Source organism: Clytia hemisphaerica, unplaced genomic scaffold, assembly GCF_902728285.1.
Source record: "Clytia hemisphaerica strain Z4C2 unplaced genomic scaffold, Clytia hemisphaerica genome assembly, whole genome shotgun sequence".
Classification (NCBI taxonomy): Eukaryota; Metazoa; Cnidaria; class Hydrozoa; order Leptothecata; family Clytiidae; genus Clytia; species Clytia hemisphaerica.
In genome coordinates this window covers 847086-864148 of record NW_027103627.1, presented here as the reverse complement: position 1 = coordinate 864148, position 17063 = coordinate 847086, and the positions used below count along the sequence as shown (strand labels likewise).

The 17063-nt window shown below is 35.8% G+C and overlaps 1 protein-coding gene across 1 annotated transcript in view; it reads left to right on the top strand.

Annotated features, from left to right (window-relative positions):
* LOC136802504 (uncharacterized) overlaps window positions 1-15502 on the top strand; it is a 44566-nt gene extending 29064 nt beyond the window's left edge. Inside the window, exons 20-28 of the mRNA XM_067059235.1 lie at window positions 413-565; window positions 1597-1797; window positions 2976-3239; window positions 4548-4697; window positions 7855-8028; window positions 8542-8724; window positions 9236-9345; window positions 12568-12644; window positions 13726-15502. Coding sequence (XP_066915336.1) covers window positions 413-565; window positions 1597-1797; window positions 2976-3239; window positions 4548-4697; window positions 7855-8028; window positions 8542-8724; window positions 9236-9345; window positions 12568-12644; window positions 13726-13771 — 1358 coding nt within the window. The 3' untranslated portion in view covers window positions 13772-15502. The remainder of the gene's footprint in view (window positions 1-412; window positions 566-1596; window positions 1798-2975; window positions 3240-4547; window positions 4698-7854; window positions 8029-8541; window positions 8725-9235; window positions 9346-12567; window positions 12645-13725) is intronic.
* The last annotated feature ends 1561 nt before the right edge of the window (window positions 15503-17063 follow it).

The following is a 17063-nucleotide window of genomic DNA, read 5'->3' as shown; positions in this document are numbered from 1 at the left end:
CTTTAAGGTACGAAAAAAAATCTTTCCAAAGGTAAATTTGCAAATTTTGCCATTTTCCAGGGGGTATCTACACATTTTCAATAATTTCTTTGTGACTTAAAAAGTGCCCACAAAATAAATGCGAAGAAATAAGAATTTTTGTCCAACTATATTCACTCAGGAGATTCGGGTGGCAGAGTAGCATATGCATTTCGTCCTTTTCGGGACTTGTCAGCACTGCGTATTGCACCCTGGTTGGCAAGATCGATTTAGCCAGCATCTCTAAACCACAAAATCACTTGTGGTTCAAACTGAGCGAGAAAGTGGACAGAAGGGAAATTTCCTACGGAATTCTTTATTGAATTTTTTGGAGCCAAGCTTTATAACTTTCTGTTTAATCTATCATTATTAATCATGAATGTTTTCTTTGCAGAACCTATGACACAATGGACTGATTGGTCTGATTGCGATCGTACATGTGGCACAGGAAATAAAATACGGACCCGAGAATGCCAAGGAGATCCAGACGATTGTAAAGCCTACTCCAAGAATGAAGAAGAGACCTGCAACCCAACCCCTTGTCCAAGTAATAATAGATACCTTGATTTCTAGTGGAAAGAAAATTTAGCGGATTTGGCCAAAATCCGCCTAATTAAGTTCCCACCAAATTTAATTCTTTTCTCGCCATCAGCCAAATTAAAAACCCGCTAAATTTTGATTGCTGTATTCATTCCCCATTCCCCTTTTTTTGGCCAGAAATATCTTTCACCTACCAATAAAATTTCTAAAAAATTTAATTTTGCAAGCCATGCGCCAAATTCCCTTTGAAAAAACTTCTTCAGCCATGGTTCAAATATAATTCCACCGTAATTCCATCCCTAAAAGTAGATTGAGAAGATACTTTACGTAGGAAGGCTAGTATTTTAAGGCTTTTAAGCAAGTCTCTCGATTATTTTAACAATCATGGTCCAGGCCCACAGTCGACTTGGCTATCTATGGTGAGCTGACGGAACATGGAAAGGGGAAAGAATTTAAGTTCGAATCCCTTGTTTGTGGCGCTGACGCCTTACACTACATCAACTTGTCTGAATTGGGCCCATAATAGCATAATTATATCCAATTTTAAAACTGTAATTGAATCGTTCGAAGGTTGCACGTGACTAGTCTTTTCTTAAACTGGTAATATAATTTAATGTAATGTCTCGGTCAAGCTTAATATATGCGAACTTCCTTCCCTAAGCTTGACTTTTGAAAGTTAAAAGGCATCAAAATTTTTAATAAAAATTGATATCCCAGCTGGCACACAACGGTGTTTTAACGTTCATATAACGTTACATGGACGTTGTGAACGTTAGATGAACGTTGAAACAACGTTGTGTGCCAGCTGGGATATTCTTTGTTTATAACTTTCCCAAGGCCGACCAAGCCGTCAGGCGAAGTCCCTCCGCTTTCATCCAGAGTACCCCTACAGGGCCCCCGGGAAGGCTTCACACGGCCTCTAAACACCTCCGGTAGAGGACTGAAAGCTCTCGCTCAAGCTGAGCTGAAGCTCTTGCTCAAAACCAGCAACCCTCAACAGTTCTTTGAAGCTTTAATGTTCGAAAAACTATATTTTAGAACATTCTGTATGGACGGAGTTCGATGAGTGGAGTGTTTGTTCTGGCAGTTGTGGTAATGGTACCCGTATGCGGAAACGTCAATGTTCACCACCTGAAAACGATGGAACTCCCTGTGGTTACCCCGTGCCATCCAATTATGAACTTATCTACGAACATATTGAAGTTGAAGACTGTGGTCATGATAGACCAGGTTGCCCAGGTGACTCATGTTTAAGTTATTTTCACGAAATTTCAAGATAAGTTTCATCCTTGAAAGTGTGGGTGGTTTGCTAAATATCAAAAAATGGAAATAATTTTACTGGGAATAGAATTTCTACAGCGACCGATTTTTCGATTTCTAAAATGCAATAAGTAATCATCAACATTTTAATCGAGCTCTATTATCTACCGGGTGCGCCACAAAAAAGTTTCTCTCTTTGAAACTGAATCTAAAAATTTTAAAAGAACCATTCCTATTTCATTGAAAAGAAGAAAGATAAACTTAAATTTTGATGGGTCATCTATTAAATTCGATTCATTAGATCAAAAGTTATGCTCAATTGAATGAAAAGTTACTTTCAGAAAGTGCTCGAAATCGTTAAAGATCGACCTATCAAATTTTTATTTTAAAATTGGCAATCACAATAGCCTTTACATGATTAAGAGCATTTTTCAGTAACTAAATACATAAATTTTGAAACTGAAGAATCGAATGGGTTTAAAATGTTCATCAAAATCACTTTAATTTACTTTTACCGAAATTTTCCTCAGAATTTTGGTTCTAGACTGAATAAAGTCTATGTAAGACTGGCTCAAAACCCGTATTTGATGTATTTTTATGAACTTTACCAGATTTGTTGGCCTTTTTTGACGAATTTTCTTCATTTCATTGAAATTCAACCTTCCTTTATACAACAAAAGGTCATTTAGACAGCTAATTATCATTTTTAATGACTGAAACGAAAATTATGATGTATTATGTAATTATGCTTCTGTTTGATTTGATAGGTCTATTTTTAACTTTTTTCAGCACTTTCCGAAAGTAAGCTTTTCTATTCAATTGAGCATAACTTTTGATCTAATGAATCGAGTTTAATAGATGACCCATCAAAATTTAAGTTTATCTTTCTTCTTTTCAATGAAATAGAAATGGATCTTTTAAAATTTTTACACTTCAAGAAAATTAGTTTCAAAGAGAGAAACTTTTTTGTGGTGCACCTGGTATCAGAGTTTATTCCGACATAGGCAACGAAATTTATTTTCTGCATGATTTTATTTACATTTTTCCTTCTTGATTTGAACAACTCCAGAGTAGCATACGATTATTTCTTACTTTAGTTCCTTAAGAATGTCTTGGTCTATGCTAACAAAACTCTTCTATATTTTCTCATTTTGCAGGTTTTGTGCAAACATCAGGCAATTGTAAGGATGGCTGCGAAGAATTGGGCCTTGAATGCGCCATTTTGAATAAATTAAACGGATCAGATATTGCTGACGCAGCAGGAATTAACTGTACAATATATACAGATCACGAAGACGACTCTGAGCCTGCTATCGGTCCAAATGGTGAATGCAAGGGATTTAATAAGGTTCCGGTCACTAATAAATGTGAAGCTCCAGCAAACGCGGACCACAAAAGAGTATGCAACTGTGTTCCGACAGGTATATTTTTTGTATAATTTTAAAACCGCTTTCGGTGACGTCCCGAAAGCCCTTTTTTCGATGGATAGCTATCCGGACTTAATAGCCAAGCATGCAGGTACTTCCCGGCTGCGGATTTAACCCACGAACTTTCGCCAATGATATAGTATAGCCCGAATGGCTAGATAAGCGGCCTTGGTCAAAAAGTAAAGCTCGTCTTTGGAAGGATTTCCTACCAGAGTCACGTGACATTACAATATAATTTCAGCAATGGACCAATCAGAAGCTTCGCGGGTTTTGGAAAACAATATCAACAATATTTTTTCCGATATTCACTTTTTTTTGCTGAAGAAAGCTTAAAGTTGCCTATCTAGCCCTTCGGGCTTTACAAATATCTGTGCCTTATGCACTCTCGCCGACTCCTCTACCTTTACACTACGGTGTCACAGTGTCACGGCAGGTTCCCTCCTTTAAGTCCCCCTTTTTTTCTCTCTTTTTTTTATACTCTGCTGCTTCTATTAATATTGACGGTATCTCTTAGTCCAATCCGTTTATTTGAGGCCAGTGAAACCAACAAGGTGATAGAAAAACACGTTATAGGCTCATATAGTAGGGGGAATTTTGTTCGATTTTTTGGAATCGCTCGAATGTTTTGTTAGAAGCACTTGTTATATATTTTTGGAAAGCTAAGGGGTAGGGGAATCGAAATTTCAATGTTTCCAATTTTTTTTCGGACACTTTGGTGTGATTTTCGGACAAATATGACGGTCTCAGGCAAAAATCATAGGGTTAAAAATTAATGAAAATTTTAGCTCGAGAAAACAGAGACCTGTTGTATATTTTTGGAAAGCTCTCAAAAAATTAAGATTAGAGATATATTGCAAGTATAGCTGATTTCTGTACCTAACTCGAGATATTAACCCTTGAAAACCGTGTTTTTCAGCTAGAAACAGCTATTTTGTCCAGTTTTTGCGCTTTTTGAAGCTCAATATCTCGAGTTAGGTACTGAAATCACCTATACTTGCAATATATCTCTAATCTTAATTTTTTGAGAGCTTTCCAAAAATATACAACAGGTCTCTGTTTTCTCGAGCTAAAATTTTCATTAATTTTTAACCCTATGATTTTTGCCTGAGACCGTCATATTTGTCCGAAAATCACACCAAAGTGTCCGAAAAAAAATTGGAAACATCGTAATTTCGATTCCCTTACCCCTTAGCTTTCCAAAAATGTATAACAAGTGCTTTGATCAAAACATTCGAGCGATTTTACAAAATGCCCTTTACTAATATGCGAAGTCTAACAAAATTCTGTTTGTTTTCATGTCAGGCGAGAACACTTTTGGAGGTTGGAGTATGTTTAGTCCATGTACTGCAACTTGTGGCACAGCAACCAAGATCCGATACCGAATATTGGTTTCCGAAGACTTCGGTATCAAAGAGTTTGATACGCAACCATGCAACCTTACTAACTGTCCTAGTAAGTTGATTAGTTAATTATATTTTGAAGTACCTTCAAGGAGAAAATATATTCATACAGTGTGTCCCAATAAAAGTGGACAAATTTTTAACTGCAGAACGATAAATTACGCGTGCGTATTGCAATGCAGGATTCTTTAGAGGAATAGACTGTTATTAAAGTCTATCCAGATATAATTGGCAGTGAAACAAGAATGTCTGTAACTTTCGATAGTCAATATAATTTACTTATGGATAAAATGCAACCCCCTGGCTCTTAGGGGGAGGGGGGGTGCAGAACCTAAAGTTCTGGCTGGGGGCTCTTTTTCCCTAAGATCATTGACATTCGCTTTTGACTAATTTTTTAATTATTCCTTTCTTCTCTTTCTTCTGTTTTTCTTTCTTTTTCAAAACGATGAGATGCTGCCTTGAATATGACTAAAGTGCTCTAGCCAATGAACTACATCCTATTAAGATGGCTGGAATCGAACCTGCTACCTCCTTAGCTAGTTCAAGACTTTTATCTCATTAAATTATTTTATTGTTGTTCTTTATAAGTTCTGATAGGTTAGTTCTATTATTCTTTTACTTTTATTTTTGGACCTACCTCCGGGTACCCCGGTGGAGGTTCTATAAATTAACCCATGTCCGTTCGTTCGTCCGTTCGTCCGTCCGTCCGTCCGTCTGTTACCAGCTTTTCTCAGGATTGGCTCCTTAGTTTTTTCTGATTTTTTGCACAATGATGCAAAATGGCAATGCCCAGAACGTGACAGAGCCCGATTTTTGAGAAAAAATTTATTTGGGCAAATTTGGGCCAAAAACCACCTAAAAATAGGTTTTTTTGGACTTAGTGCAAATCCTGTCATTACTTTTTTCTGATTTTTTGTACAAAGATGGAGGGCAAGATTCTCTAAAGAATGGCTGAAGTGGTTTTTCCCGGAAAATTCTTATTCGCCTTAAAAAACGGATTTTCGTATTTTGGGGAAATTCCCTTTAACCAAATCAGAAAATATAGCTTTTCTCAATGTTGACTCATTATTTTTTTCTGATTTTTTGCACAATGATGCAAAATGGCAATGCCTGAAATGTGACGAAGCCCGATTTTCGAAAAATAATATATTTGGGCAAATTTGGGCCAAAAACTGCCTAAAAATAGGGTTTTTTGGACTTTGTGTAAAATCCTGTCATTACTTTTTTCTGATTTTTTGTACAAAGATGGAGGGCAAGATTCTCTAAAGAATGGCTGAAGTGGTTTTTCCTGGAAAATTCTTATTCGCCTTAAAAGACGGATTTTCGTATTTTGGGGAAATTCCCTTTCACCAAATAAGAAAATATATCTTTTCTCAATGTTGACTCATAATTGTTTTCTGGTTTTTTGCACAATGATGCAAAATGGCAATGCCCAAAGTGTGACGGAGCCAGATTTTTAAGGAAAATTTTTTTGGGGCAAATTTGGGCCAAAAACAGCTTAAAAGGTTTTTTGGGCATGAATGGTTTAAGTGATTTTCGTATTTGGGGAAATTCCTTTTTCCCATTTTACATTATTCAACACACAAGCTTTATTTTTCCATTCTGAATTTTTGTACAATTATTGTCACTTTTTTCTTATTTTCATCTGATGTTAATCATTAGGTAGGTCCATTCAGCATGTTGCTTGTTCTAATTTATTTTGCTATCTTTTTAATAAGCTTTTTGATAGTTCTAGTTGTTGTGTCCCGCATGCACATTGGTGTATAGTCATTTTTTCTTTTGATCATGAAAGTATAGCCCTTGAAGAGTCAGAAAACGTGTGTGGCGTTATTTGGATCAGGCTCAAATTTCCATAATGCCGGATTTTAGATTTTCAACCCTTTTTAGCCCTCTTGCTTGAAAATGAATTTTTTTTTGACTTCAAACATAGACATATTATATACCAATCGATCACAAATTTTATGCTGATTAAGAAAAAGGTCAGAACCATGGTCTGAAAATATCGCTATCAAGAGATACGAAGTACTTTCGTTTTCTAAGTTTTGAAAACGAAAGTACTTCATAGCTCAAGATAGAAAAATTTTCAGACCATAATATTGACCTTTTTCTTAATCAGCATAGAATTTCTGATCGATTGGTATATAATATACATGGTTTTAAGATCAAAAATATTTTTCTTAGGCTAGCAGAGCCTAGGACCCCATGTGACGAAAGAAAATTTTGAATCCGCCATTATGGATTTCTAAATTCATGTAGAAAAAAAATTTTTCCTGAATTTTATTATTTCGAAGGTAGACAAGACCCTCGGAAAATTTCAAGTAAATCAAGTAAGCCAATCAAATGTTACAGCCACGCAAATTTGGAACCAAAAGTAATCATTTCAAAAAATCAAAATCGAAAGTGCTTCATATCTTTAGATAGCAAAATTTTCAGACCATGGTTCTGACCTTTTTCTTAATTAGCATAAAATTTGTGATCGATTGGTATATAATATGTCTATGTTTGAAGTCAAAAAAAAATTCATTTTTAAGCAAGAGGGCTAAAAAGGGTTGAAAATCTAAAATCCGCCATTATGGAAATTTGAGCCTGATCCCAATAACGCCACACACGTTTTCTGACTCTTCAAGGGCTATACTTTCATGATCAAAAGAAAAAATGACTATACGCCGATGTGCATACGGGACCTAACTCAGCTCCTAGAGTATTTTTAAATTCTGAAGAGTTCAGATTTTTAAGCATAAATTAAATTGTTTTTTTGTATTTTGTCTATTTCGAATTTGGTGGGGGCTAAATCTCAGGGGGGGGGGGGCTGAACCTTCAGGGGGGTTTCAACCCGTCTGCACTCTCTACAACGTTCATTTTTACACAAGTGGTAGTTCAACTTTAGGTTAAGAAGGTTGTGAAATTTCAAAGCAAACAGAAAAGTCCTTCGGAAGATATAGGACCCGAAATACCCCTTGCTACCGTCAACTGCTCTTGGAACTTGGGACTATCTGACAAAACATGGGACGGCCATTTGGCCACCTTTTTACCGAACCTCCAAAGTCAAACAAGCAAAAAAATATTTTGCAATTATATTTGACTATGAAAAGTTACAGGTATGCTTGTTTCCACTGCCGATTATATCTGGATAGACTTTAGTCTATTACATTTCCCGTTCGAATTCATCGTCGTCATACCAATTACCTAACCATACTATTATTCTTTAGTTGATGGCCAGTGGTCCGAATGGCCCGGTTACGGTCGTTGTAATGTCTCTTGCGGTAATGGAATGAAAAACCGAACTCGAGAATGTAACAATCCACGAAAACAGTACGGTGGTCGAGACTGTATGGGTGTACCCATTGAATTCCAAAGATGTGGTGATCCTCCCATTTGTCCAGGTATAGTTGTTGTTTTTTTATGCACACGTACACTCTTTATTTCTTCTGACAAGCTAAAGCTTTGAAGGCTGGGAAATTTTCAATATCTGTGAGGTTTGTTTTACAGAATTTCACCTGACCGTGTGAAACAGATTTCGCAGCGATGTTTTGAACCTTCGCCCCTATTTTAGGTGATTGCTAATTCCGACTAGAATTTAGCCATTTAAAAACCCGACTAGGGATTCGGCTCACCGAAAGCCGAATAACATTGTCTTCTCCTTAAAACGTGGTTGATAGGTGTATTACTGGTACTATAGATGGATTTCTGATGACACCATTTGTTTACATTTGATTTGGGAGTTTACCCAGGTTTGCCTAGCTTCCGTCAAGCTCGATTGGAAAGAGTGCTCAAATCTGACACTAGAATATCAAGTCCAGATTGAGACTATTGTATTGGACCCCAAAGTTACAAAATGTAAACAAACCAGGAAACCCTTAGAAATCCATCTCTATATGGTAGGCTTTTTATTTTAGTGCACGGTGGTTGGACACAATATGAGAAGTTTTCAGATTGTTCTGCTCCTTGTCGTTATGGCAACGATACAGTAACGGAGACATGGGTTCGTCATTGTACAGATCCGACACCTGACTTAGGTGGCAGGAACTGCGATGGAAGCAAATGGAAATATGTTCCGTGTCAAGTCGAAGAGTGCGCACGTGAGTTATTCTTTATACAAAAGTCATCTTTTTAGCTAGCCATACTTTGCTAGTATGTCTCTTAACTCGTACATCGTAAGTCGAAGAGTGCGCACGTGAGCCCTTATTTAAACAGTAGTCCTAAGTCTGAATGGCTCTTTAATTCGAACGAGTTTTTTTTCGTCTTTTCAGCTGACAAGACTGCGAGTATGTCTATTAACTCGAGCATCTTTTAATTCTCCATGTGTGTTCGAGTTATGGAAACTCCACCGTTTTTTTTTAATTCTGGGCTGGGGCGCACAGCTAAAATTGAGCTTTCGAATACACTCTTTTTTTTATAAGCATATTCTTAGCAGAATTTCATTTTCAGCCTTAATTTATGGTTATTTGTAAACCCCTTTGTACACTTTCACATGTGGAAACCATGTTAGCGTAGTAATTTAGATAAATCCCCTTGAGAGTGGTCTCCACATGACTGGAAAACAAAAATAGACACTTTTAGCAAATGAAATGTTTTTTTTTTCATTTACAGCTGTCGAAGTCAAAGGAAAGTTTAAGATTGAAGATGAAACATTTTCAGCTGACCTCGACAATTTAAATTCAGAGCGTTCCCGTGCATTGGTAGAGCGAATATCAGACGAGGTACGTGTACAGATATCTTCTATTCATGAAATGCACCACTGCAATGTCTTCTTGCATCATGGACCCAACAGCTGATTGGTTGTAAGTGACGTAAAATCAGTCAATACGTCACTTGCAACCAATCAGCTGTTGGTTCCATAGAAGACATTGCAATGGTGCATATCATGAATAGAGGTTTTTCATGCTTTGTTAAGTAACGGAATTTCCGCCATTATGACCGCAAACGTTCGATTTTCGTAAGCGATCACCTCGATTCGAAAAGTCTACAGATATCTTCTATAGAGCTTTTTCATGCTTTGTTAAGCAACGGAATTTCCGCCATTATGACCGCAAACGTTTGATTTTCGAAAGCGATCACCTCGATTCGAAAAGTCTACAGATATCTTCTATATAGGTTTTTCATGCTTTGTTAAGTAACGGAATTTCCGCCATTATGACTGCAAACGTTTGATTTTCGTAAGCGATCACCTCCATTCGAAACGTCTACAGATATCTTCTATAGAGGTTTTTCATGCTTTGTTAAGCAACGGAATATCAGCCATTATGACCGCAAACGTTTGATTTTCGAAAACGATCACCTCGATTCGAAATGTCTACAGATATCTTCTATAGAGGTTATTCATGCTTTGTTAAGTAACGGAATTTCCGCCATTATGACCGCAAACGTTTGATTTTCGAAAGCGATCACCTCGATTCGAAACGTCTACAGATATCTTCTATATAGGTTTTTCATGCTTTAACGGAATTTCAGCTATTATGACTGCAAACGTTTGATTTTCGAAAGCGATCACCTCGATTCGAAACGTCTACAGATATTTTCTATAGAGGTTTTTCATGCTTTAACGGAATTTCAGCTATTATGACTGCAAACGTTTGATTTTCGAAAACGATCACCTCGATTCGAAATGTCTACAGATATTTTCTATAGAGGTTTTTCATGCTTTAACGGAATTTCAGCTATTATGACTGCAAACGTTTGATTTTCGAAAGCGATCACCTCGATTCGAAACGTCTACATATATTTTCTATAGAGGTTTTTCATGCTTTAACGGAATTTCAGCCATTATGACCGCAAACGTTTGATTCTCGAAAGCGATCACCTCGATTCGAAACGTCTACAGATATCTTCTATACAGGCTTTTTCATGCTTTGTTAAGTAACGGAATTTCTGCCATTATGACTGCAAACGTTCGATTTTCGAAAACGATCACCTCGATTCGAAATGTCTACAGATATTTTCTATAGAGGTTTTTCATGCTTTAACGGAATTTCAGCTATTATGACTGCAAACGTTTGATTTTCGAAAGCGATCACCTCGATTCGAAACGTCTACATATATTTTCTATAGAGGTTTTTCATGCTTTAACGGAATTTCAGCCATTATGACCGCAAACGTTTGATTCTCGAAAGCGATCACCTCGATTCGAAATGTCTACAGATATCTTCTATACAGGTTTTTCATGCTTTGTTAAGTAACGGAATTTCCGCCATTATGACCGCAAACGTTTGATTTTCGAAAACGATCACCTCGATTCGAAATGTCTACAGATATCTTCTATACAGGTTTTTCATGCTTTGTTAAGTAACGGAATTTCCGCCATTATGACCGCAAACGTTTGATTCTCGAAAGCGATCAACTCGATTCGAAATGTCTACAGATATCTTCTATAGAGCTTTTTGGACCTACCTCCGGGTACCCCGGTGGAGGTTCTATAAATTAACCCATGTCCGTTCGTTCGTCTGTTCGTTCGTTCGTTCGTTCGTCCGTCCGTCTGTTACCAGCTTTTCTCAGGATTGGCTCATTAGTTTTTTCCGATTTTTTGCACAATGATGCAAAATGGCAATGCCCAGAACGTGACGGAGCCAGATTTTTGAGAAAAAATTTATTTGGGCAAATTTGGGCCAAAAACTACCTAAAAATAGGGTTTTTTGGACTTTGTGCAAAATCTAGGCTGCATGCATCCCCAAATAAGTTTTGATATAGGGGATGCGAATCGGGCTCTGATATCGCTTCCGAGAAAATTACCGAATGGCTATGTATTTTGCAGAATTTTGGCGACTTGTATTGTTCAAAAAACTCGATGTGTATTGTTTGAGTTATTTGATGACGTAAATAGAAATCAAATAAAGATTCAAATAAAAAGAACATATGGCTAGAAATCTCTCTTTCTCCTCTATTTCTTTTTGTTTATCGAAATTAATTGAATTAGCAGACAAAACTCTCAAGATAACAAAAGACGACAAACTGTCAATCAAAGTTCTCTATCATTCAACTCTTTTTTTGGTTAGCAGATTTTTTGCTAAGTTCGGAACGGTTTTGTGAGCCTGATTCGCATCCCCTATATCAAAACTTATCAGAGGGGATGCGTGCAGCCTATGCAAAATCCTGTCATTACTTTTTTCTGATTTTTTGTACAAAGATGGAGGGCAAGATTCTCTAAAGAATGGCTGAAGTGGTTTTTCCCGGAAAATTCTTATTGGCCTTAAAAAACGGATTTTCTTATTTTGGGGAAATTCCCTTTAACCAAATAAGAAAATATAGCTTTTTTCAAAGTTGACCCATTATTTTTTTCTGATTTTTTGCATATGATGCAAAATGGCAATGCCTAAAATGTGACGGAGCCCGATTTTCGAAAAAAAATATATTTGGGCAAATTTGGGCCAAGAACAGCTTAAAAGGTTTTTTGGGCCTGAATGGTTTAAGTGATTTTCGTATTTGGGGAAATTCCTTTTTACCATTTTACATTATTCAACACTTGTGTGCTTTATTTTTCCATTCTGAATTTTTGTACAATTATTGTCACTTTTTTCTTATTTTCATCTGATGTTAATCATTAGGTAGGTCCATTCAGCATGTTGCTTGTTCATGTTTTGTTAAATAACGGAATTTCTGCCATTATGACCGCAAACGTTTGATTTTCGAAAGCGATCACCTCGATTCGAACGCTTGTTCCAGGTCGAGGGCGACTAATATCTGTTCAAAAATAATGAATTTGAAAAAAAGAAATTATCCCTCCAATTGCGAAAAGTTGCTAGTTATTTTAATCAACGTTAATTGTCCAGACAGTACAAATGCACCTGTTCAAATCGGCATAGAATAGTTTACTTTAAAGAAGTGACAATTAACTTAAAAGAAAAAGATTAAAAGAAACAACTGCTTTTCAAAGATAATCCCTCTAATGTTTCTCAAAGTCTTTTTAATTATATCGTTTAAATTTCTAGCTGAACAAAATGTACAAAGAATTCAAACACATTCAAGATGACGAACAATACCTGAACGTCTCTCTCAATAAATTCACGTGAGTCATTGTGCGTTTTGGGTGGGAAATAAGTGGCTTCAATTTCTCTTGCCTGAGAAGGGTTAAAGTTTCGCCTCTAGCCCTTCGGGCTTGAAACTCAACGGTCTTTCTATATAATAGGAAGTTTGTCCAGTTATAAAGCTGACTAGTCCGCCTGCGTACTCTGTTTTTGTTGTTCACAACGGAAGTCGAATGTTATAAAGTCTGACGTTAAACCAAAAACTATCATGGAGGGGTAGTCGACTTTAAAACTGGACACACTTTCAAGGTGAAATCTGCAGCAGTTAGCCTATCTAGTATGTCAAGGTATTTAGGGGTTAGAACCCTTTTTTATTTTTCTGATTGATTTAGCAGTGCTATTTCTTTCAAGAGAATCAATTACTGACAAGTAAACTGAGTAAAGCCTCAAGAAGTAGCGAAATCGAATTTAGGGAGTATGACTTTAGTTGGACTTGTAGACGTGTGATATTTAGAGAGAGACAGAGAAGAGAAGATGACCCTCCGATATCATCGGACCGGGCCCTATCTCTATAGCTTCCTACCCCTAGATAGGGAAATCACAGCGCTTACCAGATATTGTACTCTGTGTTTGCGACACATCAGAGCCGTGCTGTATCGATGATGATGATACTCGCACAGTACGGGAGAACCTTGCGTTCTCGCATTTACTGAACATATGAGTACCATCACCACACCACATTCAATGTCCAGCATATCTCCTCATACTCTTGTATCAGAGTGATGGTACCCTATTCACATGGTATGGGTTGACTCAGGCCAAGGTACATTCACTTGCCAAGCGAATCGCAGCACCGAGTGGGAATCGAACCCTGACCTCCAGCACGGAAGTCAAGAACGATGACCACTACACTACTGCGCATCACATCCTGCCGTGTGATATAGCCTTCTAATATTTAACAAGGTTTTCTGGGAACAAAATATCCATTCTAAGTTTGAGTTCTGAAACGTTTGGACCAACATGAAATTATAATTTATACTTTTTTAAGTTTTTACGTCAATATTTCATTTCAGGGATTATATTTATGTTATTTTAAATCTTTGCATCCATTTTTCTTTCCAGGAATGGGACTGGTGTTGTTATCCAAAACCAACTTAAGTTTCCATGAATGATGGTTAATTACAATGGAATTTGCATGAACGAAAACACTAAAATGGATGACAAAATCAACTAAATAAGGTATTCCCAACCCACAGTTCCGCAATATTAGATCAAATTTGTTTATTCTAAATTGCACTTTTTTTTAACCATATACCATATGGTTTGGTATACCTAAAAAATTTTGTTGTATTGTATTGGGTTTGAGTAGCAAACGCCTTTTAGAAAGGCTCGACGTGCCTCTGACATTGAAAATTACTTCAAACCCGGATTTTTAATATACCATAGCGGTATTGACGAATTTTTGATTTTATTTTCGAAGACGTATTTTACATCGCAGTGATTTAATCTAACAGTGTCATTAGATAGAAAACGATTATTTCTTTGTTTGATTGATTGATGATTGATTGATTGATTGATTGATTGATTGATTGATTGATTGATTGATTGATTGATTGATTGATTGATTGATTGATTGATTGATTGATTGATTGATTGATTGATTGATTGATTGATTGATTGATGACAAGGGAGTCATTGCAAAAATAAGTGATGTTTTTTATATATGTAAACAATTTTTTATCTAAATTGATATGAATTAAAATTATTTAAGATTTCAAGCATTTTCATCATCTACTGTATATACACACATTTTTAATGCACTGTAAATTTTTAAACCTTTTAATAATTTTTAAGATAACATTTAATTTTTGGAATAACGGTATTTAAAACTTTCAAGTATTAAAAGTCTGAGTTACATTACATACACATTTTTTTATAAGAACACCCAAAATTTTTGAAGCCTTCGGATGTTCTTAACTTTTTGAGTTTTAAGCCTAAAAATGTTCTTAACATATTCTTATTTTCACCATTTTGTGACCATTTTTACCTATTTTCTTAAGAAATCGGGTGTTTTTGAGTCTGCAAAGCCTTAAAATGTTCTTAACTTGTTCTTAATATTTTGCCCATCGAAGCCTTATGTTCTTATATAGTTTGTTCTTATAAAAAAACGTGTAGTTTTTTGTGCATTTGTGATACAAAGCTTATCTTTTTTTAGATTTTACCCCGTGAGTCTCGACTAGCTTTGATCGTAAAATCACAGATTCTTTTACATGGAATGTCTACATTTTGTGAGGGTTTGACTAAAATCTTATGGTTTTTAGGGTTCTTTTTTTGTTGTTATGTCTTATTGACGCACTTGAAAATTGATTTGTTTTCAAGTTACCGATTGAAAGTGACGCAACAACTTGAAGTAATTGAATAATGTAAATTATAACCATATTATAGGCGAGACCGATTTAATTTGTTGTTCTACGGCCTGATCGTCAGCAAAATATGGGTCGATCGATAAAATAAGAATAACTTTTCATTTATCAGGGTTGGTAAAGTACCGAAAATGTTTTCCAAAAAATATCTGAATAAAAAATTCACTTTTTTTATCTTCGATGAAGATCATAATAAAATTTTAATGTATGGAATGCTTGATTTTTAAAATTTTTCAATTTCTTGAATTAACTTTCAGCTTTATTCAAATTTGATTCTTACAAATAACTAGTTTGTAAAATATATTGTAGTGGAAATTCAATATATTATTTTCTTGATTTTAGCAAAAATAGGGTCGGTCGGGCCCGTAGAACAACAAATTAGGTTGTTCTCGCCTTATACCTCATGTAAATATTTTTAAACAACTTAAACTCATTTAATTGCTTAAAATAATCATTATATGTAAACACGTTAACAATTTTTTCGTCTTTTGTTACTTTATGCAAATACATCATTCAGCCCTTTAGAGGTCTAAGGAGACTTACCAGGGCGAGAGGGTGGACTTAGGTTTTACCAGGGTGGATTCTTTCATCATTCCTCACTGGGAAACTTAAATCAATCCCATTGTGGCGTTTATGATTCAAAAAAAACTCAACAGACTGTTTCGATCAATACACAGGCTGCAAAATTAAAGACTGAAGTCAAATCACGCTTTTACTCGAAATTTTTATGCATTTGTTACATGATCTTCATTTCTGATTGGTTAGAATTTATAGACACCAATTAAGTTATAAGCTGTAAGTTGTAAAGCAAGTAGCACGGGATTGAAATCACGTGAACTTTTTCGAGTAATGTTTTGACTGCACTGTTATAATTTTGCAACCCGTGTATTGTAACTGGGGTTACGCACGAAACGAGTCTCGTGTTTGCAAGCGAAAGGTTTTTTTAAACACCTAAAATATTTGACAGGTGGCAAAAAAACGAAAAAAATGAATTTTTGATGTTCTTATGTAAATTAAGCACTAGTCGGGTCTGATTGATCTTTTTGGAGCCATTTGGGTCAATGAGGAATAATTTGGTAAATGAGCCGATCAGGTTGATGGGGAAGTTGAATGATAAGGGAACTAATTTTCGCTTTTAAAAATAACGAAAAATTAAGAGGGTGTGAATGATTGTGTGAAGGCCGGTCTCCACTTGTGCGCGCTCTGATTGCACTTTTTCGAGCAAAGCTTCCACGCTATCAGTCAAAAGAAAAATGAAGCAACTCCATTGGCGCGATCTGACGTAACGGTTGAAAAAAGTTGAAATGTGTACTTTTTCTTCCAGTGCGCGCTTCATTTTTATGACGTAATCTTTTTTCCAAGCCAAAAGAATTGAAGCCAAAAAGTGCGATCGTAGCGCGCGCAAGTGGAGACCGTGCTTGAAGGATAGCTAGATTAACGCTGACGGTAGCTTTTAAACATCAAAAAAAAGAGAAAATAATGGAGAGTAAAATATGTGTTGACTTGAAAAACTTGAAAAACGAATGATATGCGAGGGAAATTGTTTCGTTGCTATTTTTCACATTTTTGCCCCAAGTGCCACCAGGTTCCAAATTGTTTCTACAAAATGTGTATAAAAGTGGTAAAAGTGCTTACGTTTTTTGCCACCTAATTCCAAATGATCGTTTGTGTCCTTAGTGTTAAAAGTGGTAAATTCTCAATCTCCACCAAGCAAAAGTCGAATTTGATTTGTTTCACGCAGTTTGTGTGCTGAGATGATTTGTCTACGTTTTGACATCATATTATAATTGATTGTTTGTGTTTAAGTGTTTAACTTTTTAACCAGCAAGAGCAACAACAAATACTTGTAAGTCCTTTTTTCACTTTCGATTTCAATTTTTTGTTTACATTTTTTACATAATTTATGTACGTAACTAGAGAATAAATTTATTCGAAAGATGGCAGACGGCATAATTTTTTTTTTTTTTTTCATGGAGGTGGGATATATTGATGTTATAATATATATACTTACAATAAGGACAATAAATTAGAGTAAAT